The 16,854-nt window shown below is 46.3% G+C and overlaps 1 protein-coding gene across 1 annotated transcript in view; it reads left to right on the forward strand.

Annotated features, from left to right (window-relative positions):
• UNC5C (unc-5 netrin receptor C) overlaps positions 1 to 16,599 on the forward strand; it is a 424,516-nt gene extending 407,917 nt beyond the window's left edge. The window contains exons 14-17 of the mRNA XM_052641639.1: positions 6,075 to 6,224; positions 8,127 to 8,291; positions 13,914 to 14,092; positions 14,857 to 16,599. Coding sequence (XP_052497599.1) covers positions 6,075 to 6,224; positions 8,127 to 8,291; positions 13,914 to 14,092; positions 14,857 to 15,019 — 657 coding nt within the window. The 3' untranslated portion in view covers positions 15,020 to 16,599. The remainder of the gene's footprint in view (positions 1 to 6,074; positions 6,225 to 8,126; positions 8,292 to 13,913; positions 14,093 to 14,856) is intronic.
• Positions 16,600 to 16,854: the final 255 nt, after the last annotated feature.

The following is a 16,854-nucleotide window of genomic DNA, read 5'->3' on the forward strand; positions in this document are numbered from 1 at the left end:
CAGAGGAGATAGCCTCAAGCAAAGAGAGAGTCCTCCTCCCTGGATGACAGAGGTCAGTTCCAGCACAGGATGAAAGTGAATAGGACCGAGGTGAGCTGCATAAAAGCTGGTGAGAGATGGGATTTTTTTAAAACACCAGGCAGCACAGTCCTTGAGGGCTTGTCTTTTGAGCATCAATGTATGTGGGGCTCTGAACACCTGCTGGTTTGTTCGTGGTGCCTGGGGAGCCCTGAGTCCATGTGGCTGAAGCCTGGGGAAGGTGGGGCGCGGGTCTCCAGCCGCACAGCTCAGTCTTGCGTGCTCAGTCCAGCACCCTCCCTGCGCAGAGTATGGAGTGAGAGTCCCTCTCCATGGAGCCATGGAGCCAAACCAAACCAAGCTGAAGCCTCCTGGCATGCCAGGCTGGCTGCTGCTCCATTTGCCACCCTTTGTGATCTTGCCCTGCATGGAAATCTTAGTAGTATCCCCACGAGAGCTACTCCACCTGTCCAAGCGCCAGGCAATGTCCCCAGGCCCCTTGGCAGCAGTGCCTACTGCCAGTTCAGGCCTCTGCACTTCCATCTAGAGGAAAGAATGTGTGGACCACTCACATCCAGATAGTACCAAGAAAGAAGCAAGACAAAATGAAGCAGAGCCTTGATCTAACCTCCTCCTCCTCCTCTTCCAGAAGAGATTTTAATGTGTTATATGGGGTGTGGGTTGCATCTGTGTTTCCTCCTTCCTGTGCTGTGCTCAGTCACTCAGTCGTGTCCGACTCTTTGCGACCCCATAGACTGTAGCCCACCAGGCTTCTCTGTCCATGGGACTTTTCAGGCAAGAATATTGGAGTGGGTTGCCATTTCCTCCTCCAGGGACTCTTCATGACCCAGGGATTGAGCCTGCATCTCTTGCATCTCCTGCATTGGCAGGCAGATTCTTTACAACTGAGCCACTTGGGAAGCCCATAAAGATTTCTAAGAAAAGGAGAGGAGAGATCGGATCACTGGAGAGAAAACAGGGAAAGAGAGAGAAGCTAAAGACTGGATAACCTACAAATTGGATTGGATTCCTGAGAAACTAGGAGGTTAAAACAGGCGCCTTCAAGGAAGGAGACTCAGCTTGGAGCAGTGGTGTGAGAGAGGAGGCTACACCTTGAGCAGGACAGGGATCTGAGCACAGGTGTCGGGAAGAGTGAGCGCTGGGTGTGGAGGGCAAAGCCAGGGTCCCAGCTCCTCACACAGTTCCTGGTCCAAAGTCACCATTTTGCCCTAAGATCGAGACTTACCACATTCCTGAGTGTGTACTTCCAGGTGAGGGTAGGCAGCTGTATCCCGGAGGCTCTCGTGTGCACTAGCTGTGAGGCTGATGCTTGCCCCACTGTGAAGGACCCAAAGAAGGAAGAGGAAGTGCAGAAGCAGGGAGGCAGGCGTGGTCCAGCCCAGGAGTGATACAGAGTGAAGAGCTCTGACCTTAGGGACATCGAGGTTAGGAGTTGTAGGGCTCCTCCCCCTTCATGGGGGATCTGCTTTCATGGGGATAGATCGTATCTGCAAAGAGCCAGGGAGAGCTGGTTACAGGCCAGAGGGGCTCCTTTCATACGCACAGACCTTTAAAACAGCTTGGATTTATTGTGGCTCTTAAGTGGCCAAGAATAATGGCTTAGCATGGATTATGTCTTGGTTTAATTGGTTATTGTGAAAGCCAGTTGTTTCTACCATGGAATCCCTTGTCTCTGCCTTTCGAACAATCCCTCCCAGGTTCTGTGAATCAATACAGCCCTCACTTGGGGCTGGCGAGGAGCCTGCTTTGGGATGGCCACCACACTGAGAAGCAGCTGTCCCACGGGACTGCCCAAATCCCTGGGGTTCCAGCTCCCTGCAGCACGGGGCTCATGTGATTTTCCTGTGGAAGGTCGGGCTAGAGACTTTTTGTTGCTAACTGACCCCTGCGAGAGTCTCTCCTGGTTAAGTTGGAGGGGTAGAGACGGAACTGACAAAGGCGAGCAGAAAGTGACCTCTTCTACAGAAGCAGAGCCCCAACAAGGCACTGAGGCGGGGGTACTGTCAGAATGTAGGATGACCTTTGCAAAGGAAGGTGACATTTATATTTCTAAGAAAAACGAGCCTAGATGATCCTAATTCCCGTTACGGCATTTCTTTCCAAGGTCACGATATTTCTCTTAGGTCTTCCTAAATCTTTTGACCTTAAACACATTTTGTTCCTGTCCTCTTTTAAGTTGTGTGAAATATCCTAACCTTTGTGACCCCAAAACACCCTGGGACCCGGAAGAAGCTGTCTTAGAATTTAGCACACTATGTTGGGGTTACATGTCTGTACGTCAGTCTTCCTCCAACCAAGGTTGGTGAGTGTGGTTTGAGGCCAGGACAGAGGCTCGCTTGTCTGTGTGTCCCAGAACCTGGCGTGATTCCTGGCAGGCATACTGAATGAGTGCTCCCAGGAAGGACTGAATGCTCCTCCTTCATAAGAGGAGGAAAGTATGCACCTCTAAAACTGTATCTTATTGATTCACATGTCTTGTTACTTTTATGGTCTCTTCTCTGTTATCATACATATAATAACCAAAATGATTTCATGCAGAAGGAATTCAGAGAATCAAGCTTTTTAAAATATAAGTTGTATTCATATTAAATGGGATCAGATAAAAAATATCTGAAACTCTCCCAACAGTTAAACCATAGCAGTATGGAACAAAACCCTGATTAGCCTATCCACTGGGCTTGCCTCTTCTGTTTTCTGACAGAACATTTATATATGGGAATTGCTGTAGGTGGCAAATCGTTTCTGTCTCGTGTGTGGCTTTAGATGATTTTAGTTTTCAAGGAGCTGTTTTGTTTTGTTTTTTAATTTTTATTTTTACTTTATTTTACTTTACAGTACTATATTGGTTTTGCCATACATTGACATCAATCCACCACGGGTTGTTTTATTGATTGATTGTAATATCTTTAATTCACAGTGTAATATTTTTCATTTGCACTTTGGTTATTTTCTTCTCCTTTATTTTGTTGTGTTTTTTTGAAGTTGCACAACCTGGGTATGATGATACCAGTTGCTACTTTTCAGAAAGTGAAAGTGAAGGTCACTCAGTCGTGTCCAGCTCTTTGTGACACCATGGACTAAATGGTCCATGGAATTCTCCAGGCCAGAATACTGGAGTGGGTAGCTGTTTCTTCTCCAGACAAAAAAAAATGTTAAATTTAAGTTTGGTAAGGATTCATCTTACCGAATCATTTACTCCTGGGCTGATTTCTCCCAGAGTACTGGTGGAGGGACAGCTGCCCCCACCAGCAGTCTCCAAAATGGGCTTCTCAGCCCAGGCCAGTGAGACTCTGGGCACAAAAATAGACAATATGGGGACTTCTGTGTCTATTCATCTTAGCTCATCCTTTTAACTTTAGATATATAACATATTAAGATACTGATGTATTAACGTAAGTATTATATATAATTTGTAAAGAAACATAAAATGCATGCTCCATGTTTTGACTGATGGTGTATGTGGGCAAAGATGTTCAGAAACCTTGCTCCAAGCATGGATGTGTCCTGGTGGGCAGTTCATGTCTCACCGGGGTTCCTGTTCAACTGAACAGGACAGAATAGGCAGGTTCCTCTCAGCTCTGGGTAGCAGCTTTGTGTCACTCCTGGTTAGTGGAGAGGTGGAGAAATTAACAGGGTGGACAGAGAGTGTTCTCTGATACCATATTCTTTAAAATGGCACTTTACCTAGTGCTTCCTCTTGAAAGAGGGCTTGAGCCAACCCAGTCTCTTTCCTCACAGGGAGAGCTCTTTACCTGGAGATTCAAGGTCAATGCCGAGCAAGCCAAAGACTGAGCTTTGTCCTCGGGCTGCCTCCTGTTCAGACCCTGCAGTCAAAATGTGCTACTGTATTAGATTTTTTGACCTCAAGGTCATGACCAATAGGCAGTGTAGGTTTTTTACCAGTGGTCCTCCCTGCCAAGAAAGCTGATCATGTTCTCCATCTCCTCTGACAATCCCTGTTGATTGTAGGAATGGGGTGTGGATTATACATTGTTGGGTACAATTACCTCCTGGAATATAATGCATCTTCTTCTAGACATCCCAGGGAGATAATTTGGACATAATGAAGATCTATAGTAATCAGATAATTACTATCGATTGCTCTTTAGATGTCTTGATGAGGTAATTAGGGTGTACTGGAAAGAAGCTAAAACTGATTGATTGGCATGACCGTAATCTCAAAGATTTCTAATTATGTTGCTTTTCTTTGAATGGCTTATAAACAAACATCATTTTAGCTTTAGAATTTGTCAGGTGCCAGGTTCACTGGGAACGTCAACCTTCTCTATTATGCTAACTAGACACCGAACATGATCAACATAAGCTCATTATGTTAACTGCAGTTAACTCGCACTTTTCTTATGCGTCTTCATTTCCACATGGCCAGATTCTTGTTGAGGAATGGTGTGTGAAGTGTGGTGGGAGGGTGTTCCGTGGGGAGTGTGTGTGACTCTGGACTGAGCCGATCTGGAGCCCTACAGAGGACCCTTCGAGCCTGCCGCACAGCAGAGCCAGGGCACAGTGACACAGGATGTCTGTCGGGGGGCTGCCTGCTCAGGCCCCTGTCACAAGTAATAGCTGCTCATCAGCCACCAAGGTGGAATATGTTCAACACTGATGCTCTCAAGCAGCTAGCCCCCGCCCATCTGTGTCAATGTGCTATTACTTCATCTCTTCCATTACACACTAATTAGAGGAGTCCCTGCCTGAGACCACATTCCACATTACCCTAACGTCCCCTGCTATAACATACCTTATAGCACCTTTCAGCAGCTTGCGTTGTGCAGAGTAGTGACCTGACTCAGAGATGATGGATGTTAAGGACCACTACAGGAGCAGTTTCAGATGAGCTGTTTGCATCTAATCAATGATGTGGGTAGGCTCTGCACTCACTGGACTATAGTTTTCCACTGTGACCATCTCTCTGTGCAGGAATAGTTTCCCTATATGTGTGTGTGGCATCGGGCCTGCCTGATTACCTGAATTATCAAACTCCAGCTTTCGGATGAAATCTCACCAATGAAGAAAATCAGATTTTGTTTTTATATTGCTATAAAATTCATTATTACCTGAACCCAGAAAAAAGGCCATAAGTGCCTATGTATTTGCGCTACTAAAACAGTTAAAGCTTGGGGGGAACAAAATGCACAAGGATGGTTCTGACGCAGAAGAGACTCAGGATATTTTATTCATTGATAACTTATGGTTTGCTGATGTTTGGATAATTGCAGCTGTAGTTGGAAATGTTTCATTTACTCCCATTAATGAGCTTGAGGAGTGGAAGCAGATATAGAATTTATCTTGATGTTACATATTTATGGCATAAGAAAAGTTACATAGCAAAATTTTTAATCAGCCATGGGTCTTGAAAAATGAGGTGACTTTTTAAAAAAATTTAATCTGAGTGACTATTTAGATCAGTATTTGGTGCTGGAAAATCCTCCTGATCTGTATACTTTTCTCTAATAGAATAGTTAATGAGCCTGTTTTAATTTTTTGATACTTAGGAATTGTGTAATGGATAATTTTAAACAGAAATGGTCTTTCTGTAGGTAAGGAAAGTAAAAAAGATAGGAAAGTGTGCCCAAAACACATTCCAGATTTTTACTTGTTGGCTGGTGTTGACCAATCCAACATGTGGTTTGTTTTCTAGTTATTTGCCCTTTTCCCTGAAAGTTCACTGAAAATCTACTTTCGTATCTGTTTATATTTCTGCCTGTTTTTTCTTTTTGGGGGCGTTCTCCCCATTTGGGGTCCTGATTGTTATCTCCCTGTATTTGATGAAATACCCCATTTGCCTGTTGGGAAGTGCAGGCTGTACTGAGTGTGCTGCACGCGTGTGCTGCGGCTTGCTGACAGTCCGTAGGGACCAGTCACATGCAAACTGGCCAGAGCCTCTGTTGGAGGGCCTCCAGGCTGGAGGATGAGGTCCTGTGTTGCACAGTTAGGTGTGGGGGTGGGGGGCAGAATGAGGAAGATGCCACAGAGTGATGCCAGTCAGTCACTTGCTGTTGGTTTGGGGCATGTCATTGCAGGAAGTTTTGCAGCTTGAGAGACAGATGGGAGGACAGCTCCTAGAAGAACCTAAGGCTCTTCACTTTAAAGGCAGCACCCACAACCTGCGCCTATCCATTCACGATATTGCCCATTCCCTCTGGAAGAGCAAGTTACTGGCCAAATATCAGGTAAGGTTCCCAAGATGAACTGAAGGCTTGGAGACATCTCCAAGAAAGAGAACTGCAATGATTTAGACAGAAGATATTCCATTCCTTGAAAGTAATCTTACTTCGGTACCCCTCCAAAATAGTTTGGGGTTATTTAGGATTTCTGAAAAATACTCTAGACGTACTAAAGGAAATGCTCTTTTATTAATCCTTGCAGGTAAGTGTACTATCATTGTTTTACTTTCAATAAATAAGACTTCAAGTCCATCATTTCTGTTCATTTTCAGAGTAATGTTAACACTGAGTTGATAAACTAGCCTCAAAAGCATCCATATGAGAAAGAGAACGTTGGTATCCCACATGACACAGATTAGGCTTCAGCCTGGCTAGGAGAGTGCCTTTGCATTGAAAACTTAGAGGAAACATCATCTTGGAAACTTGGAATAGCAAGTAAAAATAAAACCTGGCCAGGATTTTATTAAATACAAGCATCAGAATACTGGTTCCTTCTGTATATAGCCGTATGAGGGGAAAGTAAGACTCCAGAGGTTTCTCACCTCCACCTCCATCAGCCAGCCCAGGCTCTCAGGAGACTGCAAAGGAATCCCTAGTCTCAGACCCAGTCCTGGGAGTCACAGGCACACTTAGATAAGCAGCACACCCTGTCCCCCATCCAGGGCTGCATCTGCACTGGTTGTGATTTCCTGATGGAAGTCCGTGAATGCACTAGAAGGGATCAAGGGAAGATTTTCAGCTGCATCCTTACTCTCAGATGTCTGGTACATACATATAAATTGTGGGGGGAAAGCCCTACTAGTTCACTAACAGTCTTGAGCTTTGATGGGGGCACATGCCAGACTCTTCTGTATAAGTCAGCACTTGATTGAGAGACTGGCTTTGACTTGCTCATTAAATCTCTTCCTTCCTTTTCCTCTCTTCTCTGATTTTGCAACTGCCATAAATCTTCCCCTTTTATGAACGGGTTTTTTTTTTTTTTTTTTTTTGCAACTATAATGGAAAATACTGTTTTAATAATAATAATGATAATACGATATTACTTCAAGCTAAGCCTGGCTGAGTTCTCACCATCTGCCAGACTTTCATGTACTTTGATGAATGTCATTTAACCCCCTTCATTCAGGTTTTTCTTTTGCTTCTGCACAGGAAACAGAAAAGGTTAAGCAACTTGCCCCGAATCACCAAGTAAACAAGGGGAAGGCATCTCATTTGTACTTAATTTGGCTCCAAGCCTCTGCTCTTAACCAACATGGTCTCCCATTGTGTGTCAACCTTTTTTTCCTTTATTGAAAAAAAGAATCTAGGATGGGCTCTGTGAGGTGATCTAGATTCATAGGAAATTATGCCTGTTAGAGGCTTGGTGCTTTTTAGGCCAAGAGCTTTCATGTGGCAGCTGATCAAGCCTCCAGTTTCCAACTTGTAGTGGGTCCTGGCTTTCCTCGTCCTGTGGAGGGCATGAAAGGGAACTGGGTCAGTGCATCACCCTTTAGACTTCTTTGCTTTCCTCCATGATACCCTGGCAGGGAGTTCTTTTCATGGGCAATGACTGGAGGGGAGTGGGTTTTATTGGGGGAATTTTCTAAACCTTAAAAAAAAAAAAACACACTTACAATGGCTTTTTTATAAATGACAGAAGTGGCAGGCTGGTTAGGTGTATGGGTTCTGGGGCCAAGTCCCTGGGTTTGGACCTCAACTCTAACACTTACTAGCTATGGGACTTTGGGTGAGTTATGTAAACATCTCTGGTCCTCAGTCTTTCCATCTGAAAAGGGGGTTGGGATATATTCGTGCACAGACCCACAGTGAGGAGTAAAGAAGGCACCGTAATTCACATGCACAGTACTGAGACAAGTGCCTGGCAGCACCGTGTCCCTCATTTGTGGTTCCCCCTTTTCTATGCTTCAGGAAATTCCTTTCTACCATATCTGGAGTGGGTCTCAGAGAAACCTCCACTGCACGTTCACTCTGGAGAGATTCAGCCTGAACACAGTGGAGCTGGTCTGCAAACTGTGTGTGCGGCAAGTGGAGGGAGAAGGGCAGATCTTCCAGCTGAACTGCACCGTGTCAGAGGTAAGAGGCACCCGTGGCTCTCAGAAGCAAGACGGATAAAGCATCTCAGTGTGCACCTATGGGAAGTCCTGGAGGGCCGGCTTGTTCATTAATGAACACAGGGAGATACCAATACATAGAAGTGCAATAGAGGATCCTTTTCAAAAAACAAGACTTTTATAGTTTGTGACATGAATTTAAGGACTTCTTACACACCTCTGAACTTCAGCTGTAAGGATTAATTTGTGTGCACATACAGTAACTTTCCCAAAGTGTCCCCACTGTCCCCTGGATCCACTGATGCTCTTCCTGTCGATTCTGCTGCTTTCCTCGGGGTGCACCTGCCTTTGCCCAGCTGTGCATTGCCCACCGCCTCCTTTCCTTTCTTCTCCATGTTGAAAGGAGAAAGCTCTGGGTGTGCTTGCTGTCTTAAACCTCACCCTCCAAACAGAAGAGATGCCCCTCTCCTCAGTGTGACAGAGAGTCCAGAAATAGAAGGTAAACCTAGGCATACCCCCCAGCGGCCCTCTCACTATCTTTCCTCACTGTGATCCTCACGCGCTTCAGGTGGGACTTCTTAGAATGTCTGTATCTCAGAAATAACAAGCATAGCTGCTATTTAAAACTTCCCTGGGTGGAAAGAAGGGGTGCTCATGACCTTACGGGTTACCTGGGACCTCAGGGTTTGGAGTTAAGACAGTGGAAACACTTCAGGCTGAAGGGCCGAGAGAGGACCAGACGAAAGGAAGGGGCAGCACCTTCTGGGGCCTGCAGAACGGGGCTTGGTGCTGCTTCGTGAGCCACAGCACGGAACTGTTATCTTTTAGAACTACAGTATCCGATTTAACAGACCCCTCTCCCTTGCTGGCTCATGTGCGGTGACAAATGACATGTCCCATGTTCAGTGTGTCTCTCTCTGCGTGTCGTATTTAAGGACGGTCTTCCTTAGCAAACCGAGGTGGGAAGCGCATCGGCCCCGCCGCATCCTCCTTTCCCACAGCCCTCCGAGCTGCGGTCATCATTTCCTCCCGCCGTTTCATGAGACTTTTGACTCATAAACAACTTCAGTCACAGACCTCGGTGACATTCATAAGGCATGATCTCGGTGTCAGGGCGCCATGGCAACCGCCCAGCCTCCCGACAGGCCGGCCTATCGCCTGGGCCCAGAGCACCACCCCTGCTGGCTTGGGAGGGTGTTTTCACTTTCCAGGCCCAGCAGGTCTGCAAAGTTCAATAACCACCCAGCTCCGGGGACAACAAAGGCTGCGGAATTTTGGAGCGGGGCGAGGAGGTCTGCGCCTTTGATGCTTGCTTTCTGTTCAGCCTGAGCGTCGGCTGTGTGATGAAAAGGTGGATCAGCTGCGGCCGCAAATGAAAGGGCGCCGTGCAGGGCTCTCCCCCCGCTGAGGAGACAGTGTCGCCTAGTGTGATCACAGTTTAAGAACTTTCTTTCTTGTGCCAACAGAGAGGAAAGATGGTTTCTTTTGCAACCCGGTGGCTGTCAGCTCTGAGAGGCCCACCCTTCAAGTCCCCTCAGAGGCCTGTGACAGACAAGCACAGTGAACAGGGGTGGGGGAATGTGTGTGCAGAAAGGCCCCAAGTCAGGTGACTTTGGGGATTAGGGGGCGCAAGGCTGCTTTTCCTTCTGGGTCACTGAGTCCCACCGCTGCTGTTAGCATCTGAATGCTGTGCAAGCAGGCTGGTACTGACATTGGGAGCCAGGCTATACACTGGGAACAATTGGCTCTGGAGTGCCCTGAGCCCTGGATCCTCAGCAAAAGCTTGAGGTGGGGTCCCCTGTGACTGACAAGCCATAACCAACCAGAGAAAGGGCTCCATGGGTGGTGTCTGTCTGCTGGATGGGGCTACTCCCTAGGGTCACATGGCAAGTTGGCGGGTGGGCTGGGGTTGCAGTTCCAGTGTCCCATCTCCCGAGAAGGAGCTGACTTTCTAGGACTGTGCCGCTTCCCAAAGCCACTCAGCCCTCGGGCCTCTCCAGCCAGGTGGAGGACCTGCTGCCCCCCAGGAGACCCAGCTGTGCTGGACGTAGACCAAGGTGATGGCAGGAGCTGGATGGTTGTTCCTCTCTGGGTGCCTCAGCCAGTGATTCCTTCCTTACCTAGAGATAAAGTTTAAGAATGAAAATGCCTGGCAGGGTATGGGGAAGAATGAGTGTCAAAATGTAAATGATGGTAAGAGGGTTCTTCTTAGAGGAACCAGGGAAGTAATAAAGGGGAAGGTGCCCACCAAGAGAGAAAAAAAAAAGTAAAAGAGGAATTTAACTATAAAAACAAAGACATTATAACTCTTAACTGTTGACCCACAGCACTTCTGTGCACACCAAGAACAGTGTTAGCGTCCAAAGCTTCACTCTGCTAAAGCCATCCTATTTACCTCTTCTGTTTTCTATAATCTGTTCAAAAGGACGCTTGGGGAAATCTAGTTTTTCTAAGTGCCTTTAGGAAGAGTCAGAATACAGGAGTGGAAAGTTACTTCTCCTGTGGAGTGTTGAAATGTAGGCTGCTATTTGGTTAATGGTGAAAAATCGTATGTTTAAGAGAATCGTAACATCAAAGACAGATGGTACCAATATCATAAACAATTATTGTAATAAGCATTATGTGAGAGTATACTTTTACCTGGAAGTAAAGGAAGAAATAACAGCAAGAGAAATTAGTAGGTGAAATTTAAACGTAAATGTATGTATGTATTTTTCTTTTACCTCCAAGGCTGTTGTCAGCCATCTGGTAAGAGACAAGATGATGCCCTTTGGGCGTCTTATTTCGTCCACACAGAAATGAACAGGCTGGAGATGCACGGTTTGAAGGCCCATGTAAAGTGCTGACGGTTCCTTATTCACCAGGAAAAGGAGAATCAGGTGGCTGGGAGCACACAGTCTTCCTGAGAGCTATGCCTGCCTCTCCAAGGCCTTCACCTTTAGTACTGAACAGTGAGAAAGAAAGACCTTACCTTTAGCCACAGTTAGTTAGAAGCTCTATGGAGTGGGTTTCCTCCTGTCTCTGTTATCAAGAAACATTTTCTCTCACTTCAACAAATCTGAATTGAAGAGCTTCCGTACGCAAGGCACTGTCCTGAGCATCATAGGAGTTCTGGGGATGACAAAAACATCCTCATCTCCAGGCAGTTGGGGAAGTCAGAGAAGTCCTGTGTAAGTACAGCCAGGATTCACAGGGCAGACTGGGTGGAAATCCCAAGCTGTGGGATGCGCTATAGGAGGGCTCCTGAGGGATAGCTAGGGGTGTTTGCTCAGGAAACATGCTTTCTGGTCTCGGCTTTGAAGGGGTTGGCCCGACAGAGGTTCAGGGAAAGAGCAGAACAACTAGCAAAAGTGAGGTGAAAGTGTTAGTTGTTGCCGTTGTATCCGACTCTTTGCAACCCCACGGACTGTAACCTGCCAGACTCCTCTGTTCATGGAATTCTCCAGGCAAGAATACTGGAGTGAGGTACCCTGACCCTGGGAAAAATCGAAGGCAGGAGGAGAAGGGGAGGAAAGAGATGTTTGGATAGCATCATGTCTCAATGGACATGAGTTTGAGCAAGCTCCGGGAGATAGTGAAGGACAGGGAAGCCTGGATTGCTGCAGTCCATGAGGTCGCAAAGAGTCAGACACGACTGAGCAACTGAACAACAAGCACCCTTAAGAAAGGCACTTGGACGAGTGGATGGACCAGTCTGAGGAGAGAAAGTCATGAGAGAGACGGGGGCCAGGTTGCTGGGTGGAGGGAGCACCTGGGACCTCCAGACCAGCACACCCCCTCACTGCAGGGTTAGGACTTGGGGATGGGTGTGATAGGAAAGCCATTTGATACTTACCAAGAGAAGGCAGGAGAATGTCAGTGCTGGGCTTTAGGAAGATGAGTGTGGCAGAAGGGAGCTCACAGGTAAGAAGCCGGGAGCTGGTGTGGCCACCAGTGAGAACATCTGAGGCTGTGAGTCAGCGCTCCACGGCCAGCCAGGGACAGTTCGGCTGGGTTTCCACCTAGACCCCATTGTCATGGTCCAGATAAGACACACGGAGGACCTCAAAGTGGGCCGTAGCCCTAAGGTGCGAGTCCTCTACACCTGTGCCCCCACCTCCATTTATACCTAATAGAAGTGTTGGCCACTTGTGTTCGAACATTCCTACCAGAAATCCACTGAAAAGCACCAACATGTGCCTCCACCCTGTCTTCTGGTCCCCTTGGTTTAAGTACTATGCCTTCAAGGTCCCCTGAAAAGAGCTCCATGCCCAGTGCAGAGAATGATCTTCCGGATTCAGGGACTCCAGCTCCCATCTGTTGCTTCTGTTTCACACCAGTTCTCTGAGTCCTGGTATGTGTTGGAGGTTAGCATAAAGCAGCCAGTACAATCCTTGGAGGCTGAGATTGCCAAGCTCTGGGTTTTGAGGCCAAAGACTGTGATCACAGTCAACACTGCTGTGTGTTCTATATTACAAAAAATTTCTTTTTTTTTTTGCTCTAACATGCCCTCCAAAGGCCCTGACAGACCCCGTGTGGTGTGATTGCACAAGCCTCGCAGTGAGTCTTGGCTGCTGATCCAGGGTCATGGAACAGGCCACCCCAGGATGCACCCTGTGGCCCCACAGTGCAGGAGCAGCAGGGTTTGGGAGGTTCTGCATGGCAGGGGCACTGACCTCTGGGTGGAGGACCTCACCAGACCCCGAGACTTCCTGATGGCTGGAGCTGCATGTGGCTACTTTATCCTCCAGCAGCTAATTATCTTCACCTCAGTTACCTGCTTAGAAAAAAGAGAGAGATGACATTTAAAGTAGATTAAGTGGATTTTCTTTTATTACTTTAATAGTTCCCAGGCAACATTTGCTTTTGCTTTTCCAACCAGCAGAAGTGATCAGAAAATGATTAGAGTTTCTCCTGCAGATGAAATTCCGATTTTGCATTTATGCTGTTTTATGAGCTGAAACTATCTTAAAAGCCAATCTATGGTTTTCTCTACTAAAATTAGACTTTTTTTTTAAGTTAAGGGTGTATAGCAATTGGAGGATTCTGTTAGCAGTTTGCCCTAAGGCAGTATACTGCGTTCACCATTTTCTTTTAAAAAATTAGTCTTAGTTTTATATCATTTAGAGGAGAGCTATGTTCCATTTCATTCAACAAAAGCAGAATCAAGCCATCTTCTACAGAGGTCAGAGGAAGAAGTTACTTGAGCATTTGCCCAGGGCATTCCCCTTAGGATCAGACAGTCTCTAGAATCTCAGGTCGAGATCAGTTCATTCTCAAAGAACTGCCCTTTCAAACATTTCTCCCCCTCCCCAAGCCCCCAAAATTTAAACCTTTAGGAGTACTGACATTCCCTGGCTCATCCTGGAGAATTCTAGTAGAAAAGCTGTTACTGAGTTACACACGAGGTCTCCGGCTAGCCCAGTCCTGGAGGAAGACCCATAAATCCCAGGCTGTGCAAAGTCAGCTCACAACATACTTCTCCCTCTCAGCCAGGTTATAGAGAATCACAACTTGCAGCCAGAAAGAAGTCATTCTCAGTAAGGAGAATAATAGCACCCATTCTCCTCTTATCTTTTCAAACGAGGCATTATGTTGACTGGGTCAATGGGATTGCTTTTGTCTTTGGGAATAATGCTGTGTTGTTGCCCTGCCTGAACCACAGGAACCTACTGGCATGGATCTGCCTCTTCTGGACCCAGCGAGCACCATCACCACCATGACGGGCCCCAGTGCTTTCAGCATCCCGCCCCCGATCCGGCAGAAGCTCTGTAGCAGCCTGGATGCCCCGCAGACCAGGGGGCATGACTGGAGGATGCTGGCCCATAAGCTCAACCTGGACAGGTGGGTATGATCAGGCTTCAAGTCTGGTTCCAGTTAGACACAGGGCTTCAGGACTGATAACTGTTTTAGAGCAACATTCTTTTTTGTCTTTCCATCTGTACATTTACTTGCTTTCCATTCTGCCATCATGTATTAAGTTCCTACCTTGTATCTTGCACCATGGTGTTGCAGATACATAGTTGAGAGACATCCTGGGCTTCTCTGACTTTTCTAAGCATCAGGTTTTATGATCTATTTCACAAGGCCAATGGGCTAAATCCCCCTAAATGATATAGCCGTTCACTAATTATTGTTCCTCACCTCCTGTTGAAGCAGGACCTAATGCCGGATGGGTGATTAACATGCTAAACACAGCAGAGCTGTTAGTTATGAAGAGACCTCAGGAGTCTCTTCTCTTTAGAACTTTGCCATCACTACCAAGCAAAACACTAGGCATGACCTGTCAAAGATGATCAGAGGCTGGGCTGGAAAGAAAACATAAGCCTCTTGATTTCCTGTTCAGGATGTGACCCATAGACATCTTGTCTCTTAAATTATCTTACTCAGAGTTGAGGTTAACAAAGTTAAGCATCACGTCTCCTGTCTGGGGCTGACCTAATTAAACATGAGCTAGTTATTCAGGACAGCTCACTGCAAGCCCCAGTTTCTCAAGGGGGACCAGGATACTTATAGAAATGCACAAACAAAAAGGTTTAGTCAAGACTGAAAAGAAAACAGACCCATAAATCACACCGTTCAGCCCTTTCTCCCATTACCAATTACAGGTACTTGAATTACTTTGCCACCAAATCAAGTCCAACTGGTGTCATCCTGGATCTCTGGGAAGCACAGAACTTCCCAGATGGAAACCTGAGCGTGCTGGCAGCTGTCTTAGAGGAAATGGGAAGACATGAAACAGTGGTGTCATTAGCAGAAGGGCAGTATTGACCCAGGCCGGGGCTGAAGTGGAGGAGAGCCCGTCTGGACCAGTGAGCTCCACAGGCAAGACTGCAGCGGGAGAGAGAAGGCAGACAGACACAACTACCAATGTACACGCCCACTCTACTCGGACACCGCCACAGGAGTTATTGTACAAATGTGTATCTTGAATTTAGAAATCAACCTAATTTTCCTCTTAGTTGGGCTGTATGCTGTGTGGTACAGGATCTTACAGTTTCCTAGGAAACGCTTTTTATTGCTATCCAGATATATGGATAAACTTTCTTAACAAACCCAATTTCTACAAACGTTGTTTACATCAAATTGGACAGGGATGCAGACACTGTCCATGGCTCGTTCTATTTTTGTTTAAATCATTTGAAGTTGAAGCTGTGGACGGTTTGCTGTGTCTCTTTCAGATTAGTAATTTACAGAGAAATCACAAGAGTTTTCCTACAAATTGTGCATCAAGTGTCTCAGATAATCCTCCCATCAGTGTTCTCTTTCTAGAACTTGTAGAACCAGTGTTACTGTTTGTATCAGGGAAGTGGAGAATCTAAGCATAAAGGAGAAATAGAGAAGTCTTCTTATTCCTTGAGGGCACTGTCTCATGCCCTCAGGGAATAAAGCTGTATCATCACAGGAAGACCTTGATTCATGTTCAACAACACAAGAATTTCTTCACAACTTGTGTGTTGGTAATATGCAACTTGAAGTGTTTTGGTTTTGTTTTAAAGGTATTATCATCATCATCATTATTATTATTGATGAGTATTTACAAGTATTCTAGTAAAAGGATTTACTTTTGCCTTGTTTTTGTTAGCAGTACTGTTAGTATTTAGGTATCGACCTGACCTGGGCACCTTCTCATAACAAGGTGGATGTGGTCACCAGTTTAATTAAGCAGGCATCCCTTGCTTCCTTGACATTTTTATCTTTCTTCAGTCATTCTGCCTGAGAAGGTGGTAAATGCTTACCGACTTTGTCGGTCTATTCTTTGAGCTTGCTCAGGCAGGGGCTTTGTCCCCCGAGTATTGTCATGGGACATGCTCTCGATTCAAGCTCACGCAGTATTCTGGTCATGCAGCCCCACACACCTTCGGTGGGTCCTCTGTCTACCGCGGAGGCAATGTGATTGAAGGAACAGCCTCTGAGCTGGAGATCAGGAAACCAGTTCTCATTCTGGGTTTGTCATTGTCACTCTGTGCTCCCTTGGGAGAGTCATTTACCCTCATTGGACCTCAAGTTTCCTCACCTGTAAAATGAAGGGGTGGATTAGATCAGCTCAAGGTTCTAAAACGTTTGACTTCCCACTGTGATGCCTCCAGTCTCCTTCATCAGTCTGAAGACCACAATGGACGCTGACCTGGATCATTTAACGATTCAACCTGTCTTTCGCCCAGGCTACATTATGCCTTCCAAATAGTTCTGACTTGGAAGATAATTATTCTGGCCTGTAACATATTTGTTATGCTTTCAAGTCTCGTCTTCGTGTCCCTGCATCACGCTGCTCACCCAGAGGTGGCATCCCCTTCTCACTTTCTTTCCTCTGTTGGGACCAGTTGCCTTCCTGACTAGTTGCAAATTATGTTCTATTATTGTCTTGGTCAAAAGTTTTTTAATTAAAAAAAATTTTTAACTGAAAAATAGTCAGTCAACAGACTACTTTTGTGTAAACGATGATATTTCTTTAGGACCATACAGGCTCTTTGCTTTAACACAGGGGCTCAATTCTTCCAGCAGGTGGGGGGGGGGGTAAAGAGTCAATAGTCCAGGAGCCAAACCAAGACTGAACAAGCACCCCTGCCTATGAATTGGCACTTTCAAAGCATGGCCGTGGCTTA

The sequence above is a fragment of the Budorcas taxicolor genome, chromosome 6, assembly GCF_023091745.1.
Source record: "Budorcas taxicolor isolate Tak-1 chromosome 6, Takin1.1, whole genome shotgun sequence".
NCBI lineage: Eukaryota > Metazoa > Chordata > Mammalia > Artiodactyla > Bovidae > Budorcas > Budorcas taxicolor.